General features: G+C 55.6%; 1 protein-coding gene across 1 annotated transcript in view; it reads right to left on the reverse strand.

Annotated features, from left to right (window-relative positions):
• Positions 1-19,342, reverse strand: part of STARD10 (StAR related lipid transfer domain containing 10) — a 44,978-nt gene extending 25,636 nt beyond the window's left edge. Inside the window, exon 1 of the mRNA XM_054015923.1 lies at positions 18,208-19,342. Coding sequence (XP_053871898.1) covers positions 18,208-18,369 — 162 coding nt within the window. The 5' untranslated portion in view covers positions 18,370-19,342. The remainder of the gene's footprint in view (positions 1-18,207) is intronic.
• Positions 19,343-19,599: the final 257 nt, after the last annotated feature.

Below are 19,599 nucleotides of genomic sequence, written 5' to 3' on the forward strand. Positions count from 1 at the left end.
CGGTGCCAGGCCCCCCCGCTAAACCTCCTAGGCCACCCTGGGCTCCGTGTCCCCCTGAAGCATGGGGCCCCCCCAAAGCACCGGGCCCAGGGCGATTGCCCCAGTCTGTCCTATGGATGGGATGGCTCCAAAAATATAAGCCCAAACATTGGAGGAGCCGGGCCCACCTTCCTGAATATTAGTGGAGCACCGGCATCATGGGCCCACATAACTCGCCGCCTATGGTGGCTTCCTCTTAATCCCCAATAGATATTGGTCTTCTGGACAAAGCCATTTTGCACGAGTAGGGCTAGAGTAGCAGGTGAGGGGTGGGCAGGACTACACCAGCCGGGGGGGGCTGCGAGTCAAGTGTGAGGTGCATCACCAGAGCTGCGGGGCGTCCGAGAACTGGGCTAGCAGCGACTTTTGCAGAATAGGGTTGAAATGCACTGGGAGAACTGGATTTGGAGTCATGCCGAGGGGGCTTGGATTGTGATAGCAGGGTGGGGAAGTTTGCATGAAGTGGCAGGGAGCAGAGGGGGAAGGAGGCCCTGCACGCACTGGAGAGCGGCAAGATGAAATTCAGTAACAGGAATAGGACGCGATCATGCCAAATGATGTTCTTACACACCGAGGAAACATTTGCATCTTGGGCGCATTCCAACACAGGTAATTGCAGCCTGACTCAACATGGCAATCGGATGCACAGACTTCTTCCCTTCCTGTTCTGAACTTCCTTATGCGGTGATGCTGAGCACTGTTAAAAACAGCTGCTGCGTTCCAGCCCAGAAGTGGCTGCATTTCAGCATGGCTGAAGCAGTCCCTGGAATGGTATATAGTTTGTATGAAATGCTTTGTGGGCGGTTACTTTAGGGCATCCCATGTTGACACTTTAACACATCTCGAAGGGGGCACACCTGGAAGAGAAACAGTGCGGTATGGGGGGGGAGAGACCCCCTGTGGCCTGAAAGACAGGAGACTGGTGATAGAACAGTGATGAACCGCGATGGCCAAGGGTCGCACTACTCCTAGAATCCCCCTTCCCTGCAGGTGGTGGTAAGTTTCTGAGTCTAACTAGCCCTGGCGGATCAGAACAGGGACCCTTGTCCCCAAAGGATCGGCAGTCAGTTTCCCCTGAAAATGGGGGCTCAGGTGGACCCCGCTGCACCCCCAAAAGGGGAAGCCCTAAGGCCTTATCCAACCCACCTCTGCTTTGCATGGGACTCCCAGAGAATTTCAGAGCTGCCTCAAGGGCTACTCCAGCTCCTACGGATGTCAGTGGAGCCGGAGCAGGCCCTGAATCAGCGGGACACGTAGGACTCCCTCTAGGAGAGGCCAAGAACGCCGCTAGCCTGACCTTCCAGGGCCGACAGACTCTAGCGCCGCTCTTCTGCGCGGCCGTCTGGAGCGCTAACCACTAGGGCTTACTGCTGCCCCGGAAACAAACGGGGTTTAGCGCAAAGTGCATGCAACACTCACGGAGCAGCCCGGACTGCACCAATGAAGTGGAAAGAGGAGCCGGACTCTGGCCCAGGGCAGGGAGCTGCTCTCAGCTCTGCTAGGCAGTAGGAGCCTAGCCAGCCATTCAAGGGGAGGGGACCCTGGCCCAGGGCGAGCCATTCAAAACCCCAAGCCAGGGGCCATCCAAATCCACTGCTGCTCGCACAGGATGCAACAAGCAAGCAGAGATCTAGGAATCAGGGCAGTTATTTCCCCACTCAGAGGAGCCTCACAGGCAGCAAATAGTCAGGTAGCATCTCACAGTCCCCAGTATGGGAAAATGGGGCCCTGATCCAACACATGGTGAGAGACAGTCTCTGTCCCTACAGCTTACAGCCTGAATAGGCCGGACAGACAGAGGGGAAGTAGCTAACCCCGGGTCAGACACCACATCAGGGATCCCCTGGTTCCCCTTCCAGGGTCCAATCCACTACAGCCCACTAAAGCAAAAGTCGTTGTTGGGTGTTTGTGCAGCTCCTAGCACAATGGGTGGGGGTGTGTCTATGAGAGAGATGAGGGCTCCTAGGTGCTGCTGCAATACACAAATGATGATAAACCCAAATAGGTCGTAACAGTCACTTCCGCCTGGAGCGTCACCTACCAACGGGTGTAAAGCAAAGTGACAAGGTCTGCAGCAGCGTCAGGCTGAGAGAGGAAGCGGCAGTCTCCTGGCACACCCAGAACTAGCGGAGGGGGGCTACGTTTCAGGCAGACACACAGGTGATGCCCGTTCCCATCCCAGTCCAAGTCTAGCAGGTATCACCCGGCACTCATGGGCTACGCAGCGTGTCTGCCAGCACTGAATTAAACACGGAGCACAGACTCTAACCGAGCTGCGTGAGCTACGCTAGGGCGAGGATCCTCGCCTGAAACCCAGCCAGAAGTCAGCAGCAACACTTGGCATTTACATCACAGGGGGTCGGCCAGTCCATGGGCAGGCGGCATTATCGGCTCTGTTTTACAGAAGGAGTAATGAAGGCAAGAAGGATGCTCAGGACACTAGCTGAGACCTATGTTCAAGTCCCCGATCTGCCAGACTTGGGTCAGACACTTGGCTGCTCTGTGCCTCAGTTTCCCCATCCATATAATGGGGATAACAGCCCTGCCCCATAGGGGTGTTGTGACAAGGAATGGAATCAGAGAAGTGTAGAGCTGGAAGAGGTCTTTTAGTCCACCCTCCACGCCGAGGCGGATTATGAAGAGATCAGATACTACGGTGAGAGGCCAAGTAAATACGGAGACACGGCACAAAGAGGTGAGGCGCCCCAGGACACACCGGGAGCCAGCACAAGGAGCGGGACTGGAACACAGGTTGCCTGGCCCAGCGCTGTATGTACACGTGCCTCGGGCTTGTTACCTCACACTGGCCAAACCAGCTGGGACACGGCGAACCAGGTTCTGCACCGGAACGGAGCACTCCCGGATCAACGGCGTACGCCCTGCGCCAGAACCAACCACGGACGCCGCTGCTGCGAGCGATGAAGCAGCACTAGCGAGGCAGGAGAACCCAGCATCACTGAGTATTTATATCGCGCTTCCTGGGTCACTGAGCGAACTCCGTTCACTTTGGTAGACTTGTCACTGACTCACGCCAGTGCTGAGCACTTCCAAAATCCGCCTCCCCCCAGCAAATCAGAGGTGTAGTGTGGGGTAGGGAAGAGAGAGGGGAGGAGAGAAGTGTGTGGAACTAACCTAAACGCCACATTCCCCGGAAGAGAAGAGGGTACGAGCTGTTTCACGGGATCCAACACGGGGAACCGTGTGTACAGCTCGCCGCTGGGACAAGCTACACACATGGGAAGGAGGGACCAATCCTTCAGAAGAAAGCAAGATCCACCCAGTCTGGGGTGTCAGGCTGAGTTTGGGGTTTGGGCCCCTGGACCAGCAGTGTCCCCTCTCTCTCCTTTTTCCCGGGGCTCAGCATCTGTTTTCCTTCTGGCTTCCAAGGACAATAACCCTCACACCCCATCCCTCTCTGGGGACCCAGGAGGGGCTATTAAACCCATTTCACAGACAGGGACATTGAGGCACAGATTGACTGATTGATGGTGGCTTTGGGCAAGTCACTTAGTGTCAGCCAAGAACCAAAGCCAGATCTGCCTGACGCCGACCCACGTGTTCGTTCCCCCGGACTGCACTGCCCCCTGGACTTGGGGTTTCATTCGCAGGCAGACGCACAGCTCAGGAGGCGTCCAGCCTGTGGTCCTTGGGGAAGCTCAACTGTGGCCTTCAAGGGTGACTGTGCCGGAGAGAAGACACGTGCATCTGTATTTGATGAGGAACGGAAAAGGCATTTCGCCTAGAACGTTACTCAGTAGCGGAGGGGGAGCTAGGGACAGAGCTGGGGCCGGGACAGGGAGAGAGCAGAGCCCTAGAGCTGTCACAGGCTGGGGAGGGGAGCCCGGGGAACAGCACAGCAGCTGGTGCAGGAGGAGCTGGGGTCCCCGGGACAGAGAACAGGAGGAGACAGGCAGCAGCAATGGGGGGGGTGTGTGGGGGGGTACAGCTGAATTTGAGCTTGGAGCAGGGGAAATGGTTTGAGAAAGGGACAGCGCCAACGTTCCCTCTCATTTTTTACATCTATGTGCGGAATAAATTTTGTTATGCACACCAATATGGAGGTGATGTGTGGCGGGGGTGGGGCCGAGGGGTTCAGAGTGGGGGAGGGGGCTCAGGGCTGGGGCAGAGGGTTGGGGTGCAAGGGGGTGAGGGCTCTGGCTGGGGGTGCAGGCTGTGTGGCAGGGTGGGGCTGAGAGGTTCAGAGTTTGGGAAGGGGCTCAGGGCTGGGTGCAGGGGGTGAGGGCTCTGGGGTGGGGCCAGGAATGAGGGGCTTGGGGGTGCAGGCTGCCCCAGGGACAGAAGACTCCCACAGCCCTCTCTCGCTGCAGCAGCACGGGGCTGGGGGAGAGGCGCCTCTCCAGTCCAGGCCCTGTGGCTGTGTGCCTGCGCGGCCCTTGATAGCCTGCTGCATGGCCATGCGGCTTAGAGGGAACTTCGGTCAGCTCTGGGGCAGAATGTGTGTGTGTGGGGGGGGGTCATGGAGGGACATACGGGAAAGCAGGCAGATTTGGAAGCTGCTCCTGGGAACATGGCCTGGCTAGGAGGTAGGGGAGCAGGCCAGGCACCCCGCGGGATAGAGGGATTAGTGCTCAGTCTTAAAACACGCGTCGGCATTTCCTCGTCTGCAGCTGATCTAAGTGCCCAGGACGAGCATGAGGAGGAGGAAATGAAGCAAAAGGCCAGTTTGAGTTAACGATCAGGGACTAGCAGATCTAGCCGCTCTCAGAATCACCTGCCCAGCGGGAAGGGTGGAAACCCCATTACACCAAGTCCTATCATTCATTATTGGTATCACTGTCGTGCCTATTAGCCCCACTGTGCCGGGCGCTGCACAAACACAGAACAAAGACAGTCCCTGCCCCAAGCAGCTTGCAGTCGAAGACAACGGTTGGACACAGACAAACCGACAGGGGAGCACGGAGACCGTACTGGTCAGCAGGATGGGCAGTAGTGTCCATGCACCACCTGCAAGTTATATTGTAGGCTGGAGAAACCAATCCTGTGCTGGCCCGAGGGATGGACAAGCTGGAGCCTCTCCCTAATCATGTGATTTTGTACATCTACAGCGGCTCTCATCGGAGGATCTCTGAGCACATCACTATGCTTATTAATTACCTGTATTTCGAGAGCACCTAGGGACCCCTCTGAGATCAGTGCTGGATGCTTCTCAGATGCATGCTCAGACAGACGGTCCCTGCCTTGAAGAGTTTCCAAGCTCAGCAGGCAAGACAAAGGGTTGTGGGGAAACTGAGGCAGGGAGCGAGAACATGACTTGCCCAAGTTCACACAGAGTCAGTGGCAGAGACAGGAAGAGAACTCAGTTCTCCTGACTCCCAATGCAGTATTTTAGCCACTAGACATGTTGCTTTCCATAACCTCCCTCTGAGTTGAATGTTGACAGATTGGTAAACTGAGGCACAGGTTGGCACAGCAAGTTGCCCAAGCTCACACAATGAATCTGTGGCAGAGCAGGGGCTGGCACCCAGGATCACTAGCTCCCAGCCCACAGCTCTAGCCACTAGATAGCACTCCCTCCCGATGATGCACATTAGACACTAGAGTCCTAGCGCGTGGTGTACTTGGCACAAAGGGATCGGCTGACTCGAAGCACCTGTGTCTATGCCTACGTGTCACACGCTGGCCAGAACCGGTCCGACTGGAATGGTCGCTGCGGGTGAGTCAGCTCCCTCCAGCGAGAGGGGAGGAAGGAGACTGCCGGGAGATGACTGTCAGTATCTCCACACCCTCAGGCGACCAAGCCAGCATCTTGAGCCTCAACAACAGCTGGGCCAGTCCCACATCACCTGGTGGGAACGGCACACGGATCTGGGCTGAGACGTCAGCAGGTCCGGGAAGTCTCTCGGGTCTCGCTGCATTCTGCAGCCTTGAATCAATATTGACTCTTGCGCTCTGACACCAGGCGGAGGAGGGGAGAAGAAAGAGAGGGGAATACGGTAGCGGAGTAGAGCCAGTGAGGTAGGGCAGATTGCCATTGTTATTCTGTGTATTATAGTAGCACCCAACTGAGATCAGGGCCTGGGCGTGCTGGACGCTGCCCACTCTGGGTATCTCTACACTGCAATTCGAGGGGCCGTTGCAGCAAGCACCAGTACACCGAGCTGGCTTTCACCTAGGTAGTGTGAATACCAAGAGTGGTGAGACGGTGGCAGCACGGATGGTCCAAGCCCACCCAGCCCCTGGGGTACTTAGTTATCCCCCAGCTTTGCTGCCGTTGGTACCTGTGCCAGCTAGATCAAAGCTAGTGCCGGTACCGCTACATGTGCTGCGGTCTCACCTCTGACCTCCGCTCCGAGGGTGCGTCTACACAGCAGCGAGCCCCTGCCCCACAGAGCTCACGTTCTAAGTAGATGAGGGTGGTAGGAGGAAACCGAGGCACAGAGAAGGGACGTGACCGGCCTGAGGTCACCCAGCAGGCCAGCAACTGAGCTGGGAACAGACCCCAGGTCTCCCAGGCCAGTAGCCTGGCCACTGGAGCATGCCATCCCCCGCCACCAGGGGCCAAAGTCACAGGCTCCGTTCTCGTGGGTGCAACCAGAACCCTGCAAGACTCCAATTCGTTCCCACCCCAATGAGCAGTAGATGAAAGGAGGCGAGGCAGATCTTCGGGTTAAGGCAAAGAGCTGGGAGATGTCAGAGCTTGGTTCAATCCCTGTACCCAGACACAGGTTCAATCCCCCAGCTCCGCCACAGACTCCCTGTAGAACCTTGGAAAAGTCACAGATGTTCCCTGCCTCGGTTTCCCCAGCTGTAAGCTAAGGCCACCAAGAGCAGCCATATCACAGGGTGGTCACAAGTCTTCAGTTGTTAACATCTGAGATTCTCACATGACTGTGCTAGCACAGGGCAGAGCCTGAGCGATATTAATGCCATGCCAGCGTGGGAATATCACTCCCAGGAGCGGTGACAGCCTTCACCTGCAGCTCAGGGAGCTCAGAAAAGGGCGGGCGGGGGAACCACTTTTGCTTTCCAATGCCGGCAAGTCAAAGGAATCCAGCCCTGCCGAGCAAGAGCTGAACGACCGACGCAGTGGGGAAGCCGGGTATCCCTGCGTTTATGAGCGCTCTATAGTATCGTTTACCTCAATGCACTTTACACACGCTGATGAATTAGCCCTCCCAGCAGGCCTTACTGCCTCGATCTTACAGCTAGAGAAACTGAGGCACGGGGAGCCTAAGTGACTTGCCCAGAGTCACATGACAACCCAGTAACCAGAAACAGAACCCAGGAATCCTGACACTTAGTTTCCCTCTCCAACCACTAAACGTCACTTCCTCCCAGATCTGAAGAGAGCCCCCAGGAGTCCTAAGTCGCTGCTTTGACCCACAGCATGTGCTGCCTTCCTATTTTACATCCGATGGTCAGCCTAGACCATTAACAGGTGGACTTGGCCCACGCCGCAGCGGCTACAGAGCACGTGGGCAATCAGGGGCATGGAGAGCAGCTGATGCCGTGGTAGGGTGACCAGACAGCAAGTGTGAAAAATCGGGACGGAGGTGGGGGGGGTAATAGGAGCCTATATAAGAAAAAGCCCCAAATATCGGGACTGTCCCTACAAAATCGGGACATCTGGTCACCCTACGCCGTGGGTCTGGAAGGAATGAGAGGATTTCCCGACTGCACGGAGACATGGGGCAAACGCGCAGCCAAGCCACAAGCTTTGGCTGACTCCAGCGAGGCGCTCCCGAGCGTGTCTACTGTTGATGGGCCCAAGGCTGCTGCAACAACATCTCACTGCCCAGAGCCCTCCTAGGCACCTGCAGAGCTTTCCTGGAGCGAAGCTTCCTGCTGGTTAGGGAGCCACCCAAATATTGGTCCTCCTGCACGTTGCCGTGGAGCAGTGAGGGATTGGGGGGTTTTGGGTGATGGGATGGTGTTTGGGTGATTTAAACCAGATCTCAGGGTCTCTCTCTCTCCCCCCCCTTACTGCCGAGATAGATGCAGCTAGTACAATAACTGGCATTGGCTAGTTCAAGGTACCCTGCAAAGGCTGGCGAACTCATTTGCTTTCTTTGAGATGAAGCAGCAAGCGCCTTTAACGTCAATACCATCAGGAACATCCAATCTGCTCTTCCCTGGGGGACCCACCAATGGTCTCGGGCACAGACAGTGGCCTTCTTCTGCCTTTAACTGAATCCAGTAATTGCCAGACCGACCCGATCAGAGCACAGGTCCCAGCAGCCCATCTCGGACAGTGACCAGCACTGGCTGCTCCAGAGCAAGGTGCCAAAAATGCCTCAATGACCCATTTTGGAATCATCTGTTCCTGGAGGAAGTTTCTTCCTGACAGTGGGTGGCTTGTGCCCTGAAGCATGGGAGTTTATATCCCCAATGTTTATATGTTTAGCCTCTCCTGTAACTCTAGATTAAGCCACATAAGCCTCTAATCCTTCCCCACCACCAAGGGGGGGGGGGAGCTGAAACTTCCATCCCCCAAATGTTTCCCAGGCATTTGAGTTCAAGGCAGAGGATTTTAAACAGCCTGACTAAGTTCACCATGCAAGGGGAAGCTGGTTGCTCCGATGTCATAAATCTGTCAGGTTCCCAACCAGACGCAGACTCAGGAAGAAACAGATTAGATGAGACCTGAATTTCTAATGTAGAAACAAATCAGGAAAATGGCTTTTAAGAGAGACTTTGGAGTTTTCTTTAATCATCGTAAAGCGATAGAAGAGGGGAAAAAAAATACAACCCCTCCCCCCTGCCCCCCTCCGTTTGCTGGCCGCCTTTACACTGCTAGCCCCGGGTGGCGGGACACGGTCATTTGCCCACGTCCTTCACCCCACATCACCGCATGCTTGGTGAGGGCTGAACGTGCCCCTGCCTTCACCTTTAGGAGCTTTTGGTCTTCCGACAGTGCCAAGGGCACCAGAGGAGACTCACATCCTGAAGCGGAGGTGGTGGATTTGCTTTGGGAGGAGCTGGGAGAGGAGCTAGGGGAAAGGCAGCCAGGATGAGAGGAAGGAGAGAGGAAGCAGCAGAGGAGCAATGGAGCAGGGAGGGAGGACGCAGCCTGCCCCCCCCCCCCGTGCGGAGCGAATCCTCCAGTGACAGGACACACCCTGCAGCAAACGTAAAACCTCGCTGACTCAAGAGAGCCGCCGCTCCCACACGGTGCCCCCACCCTCTAGGCATATGGCAGGCACAAGGCACCCAAAGCTGCCCCCAGCGTGCACTGGAACGCCAACCCCTGGCAGTTTCTGGCCTCCCCCCGGCCTGGCCGGCCTGCCACCTGCTAGAGCTGAGCAAGCTAGGGACGCCAGCTTAGGAGCGGGATCCGTTTCCAGCGAGGCGTGCGACAGAACCTGTCTGACGGGAAACTCAGACACACGGGACGTCAACTGACACCCCACCACGGAGAGCGCCAGGGCTGGATTAGAGATCGCGGCCTGCCCTGGGCTGCCCCTGGCCGGGAGCTGGTGAAGAGGCCTGGAGGGATTCTCAGCCAGGATGGAGGGAGTGGGGGACGTCACTGGGGCTTGCAATGGCTGCAGGACGCCCCTCTGCTCCACCCCAATTCCATTCTCCCTTGTTCCTCTAGATGCTCTTTGCTGCCGCAGGGGAGGGGCCATCTCTGAGCGAGCACAGGCCTGGGCCGGAAGGCCCAAGGTCCCTCCCGCTCTCCTCCTGCTTCTGGCCCCCTGAGGCGAGCCATTGAGCTGGAAAGGTGAAAGGTGCTGGCTGGGCGACCTCGGAGCCCATCAGGACAGCGACGGAGCGACCTTGGCCTCCATCGTGACCCGGAGGGGCAGGGAGCTGGGTGGCTGTAGCCCGGTCAGCCCATGTCGGGGCCAACGAGTGCCAGCTGTTTGGAGTGCACAAGCACCTAGCGGTCCCGTTGTCCTAGGCGCTGTCCAGACAGAACATAAAGCTTGTCCCTGCCACAGAGAACTAGGCACAGTCCAGCTGTCTTACTGTTCCTATTCCCCAATACATACTCAGCCTTTCCCTCCAGGTCACTGCACCCTCCTTGCCCACACGCCAGCCGTTCCGGGAACCCGACTAGACCCCTCGATCAGACGGGGCGTGTCGGAGGTCAGTGCATTCTGCTGCCAGCACCAGACAGACCCAGCACCAGTCCAAGCCACAAGCACAGGGCTCCCCCCAAAAGGTGCCACCTTTTCCCCTCTTCCCCCAAAGTTTATTCTGTGTTAGCTCAGCCCCTTTGGAAGTCTCTCTGTCTCTCTCACACACGTCCCCCAGCCTCCTCGGAAGTAATCTTTAATGGCTTTTATCACAGATCAGTTTGGCCCAGTGGCTTGCATCCCTCCTGCGGAATGGGCAGCAGAGAATTGAATTCCCAAGTAGGCTACAAAGGGGTTTAATTATTAACCACGAGGTGCCAGTCATATGTTCCAAACGTGTCATTTGAGCCCAAGTCAGCACATCCTATTGTACGGTCTCGGGCGGTTTTTCTGCCGGATGGATAATCATTACAGGATATCATGCTCCATGACGCAACCAGAATACAGGCAGAGCTCTTCTACCTCCCTCTCACTCATACTCCACGAAACCTCCTGTGCTGGCACCGTTCAGCTCAGCCCCTTGGATAAACAGTCATTTCCATGCTGCCTTTGATCCTCCAAGGGGCCTAGAGTGCTTTCCACCCCCCACAGCCATGGCTTCACGCACTGCTGGAATGAAACCACGGCTGTCAGACAGCCCCCCGCCCCACGACCCAAGAGTCCGGGGCACGAAGGGAAGCAGAATGCCATGATGAAATCGCAGAGGGTGGCTTTGATCTGAGAACCGAAATCAGTGCCATGAAGCCTCTGCCTAGGCCCCTCAACCAGAGCGTGGCAGCACATCTCCGTAAGCTAACGGGGGCCAACCAACGTCCAACAGGACGAGGACGGGAAATCCCTGTGCACAGCTGGAACCGCGGGGACAATTTCAGAGATTGTCCTGTGGGCGGGCCAGGCGCGTTTAACCAGAGTGGGATTTACCAGCTGGGCCAGTGACATCACCACAACAGTGGCCAAGAGTCCCCTAGAGGTTTCCTGGCCAAGCCCAGACCAGTTAAAGCTCACACACCAGCTCGAAGGCAGTGGCACTGTTTCACTTCTGGAGATTGGGGTCACTCGTGCATCCTACAGAGATACCAATAAAACCGTGCCCAGCAGCAAGTCCGTTAGTGGTTAAAGCACAGGAACACAGCTCTCCCAGCTCCCACACAAGTCCTGTCTCCGCCACTGCTTGGCTAGGTGCTTATACGGCTCCCATCTCCGGCATCCTCGCACCTGACAAACCTTGGTTCCAGCGAGGGCTCCGCTATGTGGAACAAGAGCCACCTCCTGTCACAGACCGAGCACCCGCCCATCAGGAAGGCGTTTCCAGAGAAAGGCGGCGACTCTGACCTCTTCCAGGCCGCTAGAGCACAGGTGAGTGCCAGCGAGACCAACCCCACCCGCTCAGATCTGCTGTGGCACCAAACGCCCCAAGCCGCTCGCTCAGCGAGTTTCTTTCGACGCACAGGCCTAATCTGGGAAGCTCCTTGTTTTGTGAATCCAGGCTCAGGGCCTGAGGTAAGTGACTCCTATTGATCTGAGTGGGAGCTACCCTGTAATAAGACCAGAGGCCTCCCATCTCTCCTGCCCTACAGATATGTCTCCACTGCACACAGGATCTCAGTGTCACTCAATGGAATGCACTCTTCAGGCCAGGAAGTGGCCGAACGCTCCAGGGCTGCTGTTACTAATTCAGTTACAACAAAGGCCTTGAGACTTCTAGAGGAAGGATGGTTGTGTGATTAAGGCAGTGAACTGGAACTCAGGAGACCTCAGGCTCGCAGCTTGAGCTGGGGTAAATCATGCCATCTCTCTGTACCTCAGTTTCCCCTCTGTAAAACAGAGAGAGTCCTTCCCCCCCGCCCCATCCCCACTGCCTGGTCTAGTTAAGCTATCAGCTCTTTGGGGCAGGGACTGGCTCTCACCCTTTATGTGTTTGTACAGCACCTTGCACAATGGGACTCTGATCTCAGCTGGGGCCTCTAGGTGCTCCTGTAACACAACAAGGAAAGCAGGGGTCTACTGTAAGTGTTATTAACACAGCCTAGCAGCGGGTGCCATCGCTTCTGCTGGACTCTCAATCCACTAGTGCTATGGAAGGGTGGCGAGACAGCTGCCTCCACCAAAGCTCAGAGACCTCCATTAGGACTGAAGTTTTAGAGGCACGTTTCCACAATCCTCGATGTGTCAGACTGGAAGGGACTTCAAGAGGTCGTCAAGGGCAGCCCCCTGCGCGGACGCCGGGCCAAGCAAACCTAGACCAGCCCTGACAGGTGTTTGTCCAGCCTGGTCTTAACACCTTCAGGGACGGGAATTCCTCCCTCAGAAGCCTAGTCCAGAGCTCAACTCCCCTGTCATCAGGCAGGTTTTCCTAATATTGAACCTAAATCTCCCTTGCTGCGGACTGAGCCCATCACTTCTTGCCCTCCCTTCAGTTGACGTGGAGAATGGATCAGTCCTGTTGAGAACACACCGTAACAGATTTGAAGTCTGTTCTCAGGTCCCCTCTCAGCCTTCTTTTCTGGAGACTAAACCTGCCCAGTTTTTCTAATCTTTCCTCACAGGTCAGGTTTCCGAACCCTTTGATCACTTCTCTTCTCTGGACTCTCTCCAATTTGTCCCCATCTTTCCCAAAGTGTGGTGCCCAGAACTGGACACAGTTCTCCACCTGGGCCCTCACCGGTGCCAAGCAGAGCAGGACAACGACCTCCCAGGACTTACACACAACGCTCTAAAATACAGCCCAGAATAGTCGCCTTTTTAGCAGCTGCATCACATTGACAACAGATATTCAACTTGTGAACCACTAGGACCCCGCAGATCCTTTTCAGCGGTGCTGCTGCCTAGCCAGGTACGCCCCAGAGCGTAGTTGTGCGTTTTGATTTTTCCCCTCCCACGTGAAGTACTTTGCCGTTGTCGCTATTTAATTTCATTTTGTTGATTTCAGATCAGTTCTGATTGGTCACGGTCATTTTGAACCATAATCCTATTCTCCAAAGTGCTTGCAACCCCCTCCCCCAGGTTGTCACCTACAACATCCTCGTCGCTCCATTATCCAGGGCATTCATGAAAATATTGGATAGTACCAGACCCATGACTGACCCCTGCAGGACCTCACTAGATATGTCCCCCCCATTTGAGAATGAACCACTGATAACTATTCTTCGTGTAGGGTCTTTCAACCAGTTGTGCACCCACCCTATAGTCACTTCATCTAGGCCGTATGTCTCTAGTTTGCCCAGGTCATGTGGAACGGTCTCCAAAGCCTTATTAAAAATCAAGGTCTAGCACATCTACTGCTTCCTTGCCCCTCCCTTCTTTGGCAGGGACCGACTGGCCTAGCGGTTTATAGTGAATGTGCTACCAGCCTCCCGAATCACTGTGCTCACATACGGCGATGCCTCCAGGGCACGACAGGGATCAGCTGGTTTCATTGTTACAGCCCCTGGGGCATGCTCAGCCGGACATTACGTCCTGGGCTCTCCAGGCCAGAATTTAAGGAGACCCTGCATGATGAAACTAGATATCCCAGCCTCAGTCAGTCTGGGAACCAGAGAGCTACAGGGCCTGTGTGCATCCAGCACCCTCAGTGGCAAATCCCCTTGACAACACAGTCGTGCCCCATCATGATGGTATCTGAGTGGGCTAGTGCGTGTGGTTACAGGGACCCCAAAGCAGCGTGCAAAGGCCAGAGGCAGAGATGTGCTTATAAAATGAATGGGGCAGGCTCCCGGCCGGCCAGCCTTGCTAGCTCGCAGGAGACACTGCGCTGCACAGATTCAACGTAGGCGCCGGAAGGCTGCAGCGCCCGATGCAATGCATGCTAAACCTCAGCAACGACGAGCGTGCCAACCTCTGCGCTTTCACCGCTGCCGGGCCCCAGACGGGGACAGTTACCGAGAGGGGAAGCCTGGGAGAATGGGGGCACCCTAAGGCCCCGCCCCCCAGGTCCCGAGCGCTGCCGCGTAGGTGATTTGCAAGTGTTCTGTGGGCAGACCGCATGGGAGAGGGCCAGGCAAAGAAGGGTCCCTAACCCTTGGGGAGGGGAGGACAGCGGACCTACAAAACCTGCTGCCATGGGATGCCAGAGCACACAGAGATCTGTTTTCCTTTACGTGACTGAGCCGGCCAGCCCTCCAGCCAACAGGGAGGCTCTCTCCCTCCCAGCCAGCAGCGGTCTCAGGAGGTAGGTTGCTCAGAGCCGCCAGCTCTGTTTGTTTGCTCTGCATCTGCAGTGCAATGTGCTGCCGGGCACACACTGCTCCCAGCACGCTGCCAAGGACAGGCCGGAGCTTTCAGGTTTGTATTGCAGCCAAACAAGGTTGTAGTCAGCGCTGGGAGCAGCTGCTTTGCAGGCCCCGGCCTACTGGAGGCAATCCCTGTGCTTCAGGGTAAAAAAAACAAAAAACGCTCCGAGCTAGAGGCCGGATAAAACAGACCCACTAGTAACAAAGCACTCCCAGTTTGATGGGGCAACTACAGACCCAGAGGAGAGACGTATGGTCAACAGGAGCAGCAGGCCTATGGAAGGATGTGGGCTAGTGGCCCGAACACACAACCAGCAGCCAGGATCTCTGCATTCTAGTCCCGACCCTAACAATGACTCTCACCAGGGCATAGCTCTCAGGCAGAGACTTTCAATTTTTGAGTGCCCAACACGAGACCCCCTAGGGCCTGCTGCTTCCCGAGAAGCCAAGGACCCACACCATCCATGGAAACTGTGGGCACCTCTGCATAGCCAAACCTAGAGCATCTCAGGCCATGGAATCATAGGGTTAGAAGGGACCACGAGGGGCATCTAGTCTAACCCCTTGCCAAGGTGCAGGATTTGTGGTGTCATGGCTCCAGCCTCCTTCTGAAAACCTCCAGGAAGCAGTTTCCATGACCCCCTGAGGCATCTGTTCCATTGTCCTGCTGTTCTTACAGTTAGGAAGTTTTTCCTGAGATTTTATCTGGTCAGGCACCTAAAAATCAGGGACCACTTTGGAAAGCTGTAGCTATATTCTCTCAGTGTCTGTCAACCCACTGGCGAGGATCTGCTTCCATCCCTGACAGGGGAAGGGGCCGTCAGGTGAATTCATGCTTCACGTGTTAAGGAAAAACTAAGTGTTGTTATAGAATTGCACCACTCAGCCAGTGCATTATGGATCTTTCACTTTCTCCTGAACCATGAGATCCTGGCCATTGGGGGACACAGGCAATGTTTTACATACAGACCCCCAAGTCCGTGTGAGAGTTTTCATGGATTTCGAGGCCTGTCAGGACCATCACAAGTAATAATGATCACCTAGTCTGACCTGCTGCATAGCACAGACCAGAGAATTTCAGCCAGTCATTCCTGCATGGAACCCAATTACTTCTAAATGTGGAGTGGGTGTGAAACGTCATTTTGACAGCCCAGACTGGCTGAAGCCTTCAATTTGCCCATAGTGATTTTTTTCAGGTTCAACTCACCCACTCAAAACCTGGAGAGTGGGAAGCTCTCTATTCAGTACAGCAGGCTAAGCCATTGATTTGTGCAAAATCTGTGCTTTCGGTTTAAAACAAAAAAACAAACAAACATTCAGTTTCTAGGCCTTACCACTGCAAAGAAAACCTTCCAATGTCGCCTTCCTGGGTCTGCCTGCAGGCAGCTCTGGTGCCTCTGTGGTTGATCAGAGTTTGTCAAGCATCAGCCAAGTGAAAGTAATGACATTCTGCTGCTGCCATTCATAACCCAGAAAGCAGCGGAGAAACGGTCAAGAAATCAGGTGAGTTTGGGGGAAGCGCTGAGGAGCGGCAGTTGCAGAGGCAGGCATAGGAGCTGACTGAGGAGGAGGAGGAGTATCCAAGGATGAAGGGGAGGAGAAGGGTGAGAGAGAGATTGCTCCTTCCTTGCCCTGTGCCACTGAGGCCAGGAGGCTCAAAGGGAGAGACAGAAAGCACAAAGGCGGTGAAGATTCATCTCAGTCTTAGGTGCCGGTTGGTGGAGGCCGACAGGAGAGGGAGCCCGCCCACCCACCGAAGCAGAAATCCCAGAATCCTCTTCCTTCCCAAGAGTGGCTTCCTCAGCCAGGTGCTGCCTCTGGAACTTGATAGCTGGAGCTCCCCACCACCTCCTCTGCCCCCGACTACCAGGAGTCGGGCAAGTTTTTCCAAGCCCCGAGCCACGTAACAGATCCAGTACAGGTAGCGTTAACGCAGACAGTGCCTCGGTCCTGTCTCAGTGGGGCGTTCAGCCCCCGTGCCCCTTTCAATCTACAGCCACTTTGCTGAGGCTGCCGATAAAGGAGCCAACTAGTGCACTTTGGGGGGGAGGTTCTGCAAAAGGGACACTTGCCTGCTTCTGAATTGAGACCCCCCAAATGCACTTCACGTCGGGGACACCAGAACAGGGGGCCTTGAGATAGGATGGTCTTTCAGATGCTTCTGACACCTGCTGTGAGCTGGAGTGGCAGGATCAGGAGCCTATGGTCAGCTCCCAGAGGTGGCCAATGCCACCATCTCTTGCTTTGTGTTTGTACAGCACCTTGCGCTGATCCTGATCGGGCCCGGGGCGTGCCTGTGAGGCAGACGATTGCTATCAAGAGCCAGTCCTACTCTATTTTATAGAAGCTCTTATATATCCCTCATTATCTGAGCACCTAGGAAACTCCAGATAGTCATGGATCCGGGACGATCACACACACTCCCCAAACCCCTCCTTGTCCGAAAAGTGTGCGCACCTGGCCACGCCAACTTCCCTGAAAATCCTTACAAGACACGGGAGATGGGCAGACCTTGCCCCAAAAGCGAGTCTGTGGTACCACGCAGGGATCCCAGCCTGGTCCCATCTTCCTACCCAGCTACCTTCTAACCTTCCACAAGGATCTAAGATGAACCCAGCTACTCCACCTCGCGTTGAACTTCTTTGCTGAGGCTCCCGCAGGCTGAGAGGGGAGGCCTGTGCAGCAGGCACTCGCGGAGGAGATAGAACGGTGTCATGCTTTTGTGGGCACGGGCTGAGTGTGGGACAAGTAGAAGAAGCCCCGCTAATAGGCGCAGAGTCCATAACCGTTCTAGACAAAGGCATCTGCGAGAGAAACGGAGTCACAGCTGCAAGTTCTAGGCACCAAAGGCCTCGATCGCACACTGCACTGGACTAAGGGGACTGCTGCTTGGGGGCAGGGGACAGAGTAGCTTCTCTCTGCAATTTGGGATCCAGGGCTCAGGCCTGTCCTAGCTTCTCTCTCTGCTGCTTGAGGTGCCCCAGTTCCCAGTTCATCCCAATCCACTGGTGGAAACGGCCCTCAGAAGGGAGGGGTCAGCTCCTTGGTCAGGCAACTTTGCTGATCCCTACTTTCTGCCAAGCGGAGAGCTCCCAGGGGGTGGTGAGCTGGCTGTCCTGCCCGCGGCTGGCTCCGCAGAGCCAGCTGTCACCACTAGTAAGGGAGCAGGGTGGGAGGAAGAGACACAAGCCAACTGCAGATCAGCATCATGCATTACAGGCCTGGGAAAGGTACATTTGGGCACTTCCTGTTCGCCTCAGCACATTGTCCAAGGAGGAGAAGCCCGAGCAAAATTCAAAAGCAACACATTTCAAATGGATCCAAAATGCTGCGTTAAAGAAAGTCATTAACCTGTGGAACTCACTGCTGACTGATATTTAGGCAAATAGCTCAGGATTAGATAATATGACGTGCTAGGACACTGGCTAAAACAGAAGAGTTGTAAGAGATACCCAGTCCTTCTGCTCCAGGGTAAAAAGCCTAAGCCAGGTGGGGTTAGGAAGAAATCTCTCTCACACACACACCCTTGTGGTTCAGTATGAAATGGGGATTTTATGCCAGCGTCCTGCCACTTGGAAACAGGATACCAGGCCAGATAATCTATCTGTTCCACTAATGTAAGAAGAGAGGGTACTACATAAATCATTGATCTGATCAGGTGCATGCAGGGGACCCTGGAAACACTCCGACACAAAGCCCTACAGTCCCACCAGCTTCCGGCCCTGCACGATGCACCCAGAAAAAGAAGAAATACAGAAGCAGCAAATACACAAGGAGTCTATTACAGCCCACTTCTGCAGTGTTTTGCAAACAGCCTGCTTAACTCCAGAGTGCGTGGGCACAGACAACACAGAGGGTACGTCTAACATTCCCACAGATCCCAGCCGGTTTCTTACCTTGATTTTATGCAGGGATCTCTCCACCTCCAAGATCTGAATCCACACAACAATTCCCGATTTGTTATAAGTTTGACTCCAGCCTGCGTCCGAGTTGCATTCTGTCCGGAAATTATTAAAATCCCGATCGTCTGGGATCTGTACACTTTCCCGGGTGGACATGGTCTTGGAAGGGACACTGACAAATTCTAATTTTAAGTTTCCTTAACAACAATAGGCTCCGTGGGCCTTTGACGGTGTCTGTCTCCCCCCTCACTCCAAAAAAATGGAAATACTGGTTTTGCCCCAATTAAGAGATTCTGAAACCAGAATGGTTTTGTTTTTAAAGGGGGGGGGGGAGAAGAGGAGATGGTTTCAGAACAGGCAGGAAAAGCAGATTTCAAAATTCAGTTCTCTATAGTGAGAAGCAGAAGCGGTCTCCTAAGGATTCCTGGTGGGGAGGAGTCACCAGAGAGTTCCCATACAAACCAAAAAAAAGCAAAAGAAAATAAATATTTCAGCCCAGGCTGGAGGAAACCCCTTGAACTATCGCTGAGCTGCGCTGGAGAAGTGTGTGGAGATGGAGTCTCTCCTTTGGGGGGAGGCTTTAGCCTTTTCTCCCTGGCGTCCCAGCTCCCCGCTGCCTCGAAACCGGCCCCTTCTGCCCAGGTGTGCCACCAATGGAGAACAGGTGAGTGTTATTACCGCGGCAGGTGGGGCGGGCTGCTTCCTCCTCTGTGGGCGCCCGCAAGCCACGCAAGCTGCCTCCCCGGGAGGTGACGATGGCCGTGACCGAATCCAAACCAATAAAACCAGCCCAGCGCCGGGGAAGGGCTTGATTGCCCACGGAAAGCTGCGGCAGTAGCGGGTCCCCTCTTCTCTGGCTCCAGCCCCGGCCGGAGCAGCAGGTTAGCAGCTGGGCTCTGCAGCGGAGGAGGAGGAGACTAGAGCAGGTCCCTGGTGCGCAGCAGACTCGCGGCTCCCAGGGGAGAGGTTCCACCCAGGGCTCCCCCCACCTTGCGCCGGCTGATCCGGCCCCCCCGTTGCAGGCCTGGGGCGCCCCGCTGGGTGCTGAGAGCCGCAGGTGGAAGCCGCCCCCTCCCCCTGCCTTTGGCTGCGCGGGGGTGTCGGGCCAGGAGGTGAAACTGACAAGCCGAGCCAAACCCCAGACACAGCTGCACCTCCCAGGGCGCTGCCGGAGGATCCCGCCGGGTCCTAGCTTCCCTCGGACGCGGCGCAGCCAAAAAAAAAAAAAAAAAAAGGGTCGAGATAGTGTTGTAATGGGGCATTACAGAGCAGCTAGTCTCTGGTCCCAGGGGGAGGGCAAGGCGCTGGCCTGGCATTCAGGAGCTTGGGGTTCAGCTCCTGTCTCCGTGGGCCTGGCCTTGGGCGAGGCACCTCGACTGTCCGAGG

Source organism: Malaclemys terrapin, chromosome 1 (genome assembly GCF_027887155.1).
Source record: "Malaclemys terrapin pileata isolate rMalTer1 chromosome 1, rMalTer1.hap1, whole genome shotgun sequence".
NCBI lineage: Eukaryota > Metazoa > Chordata > Testudines > Emydidae > Malaclemys > Malaclemys terrapin.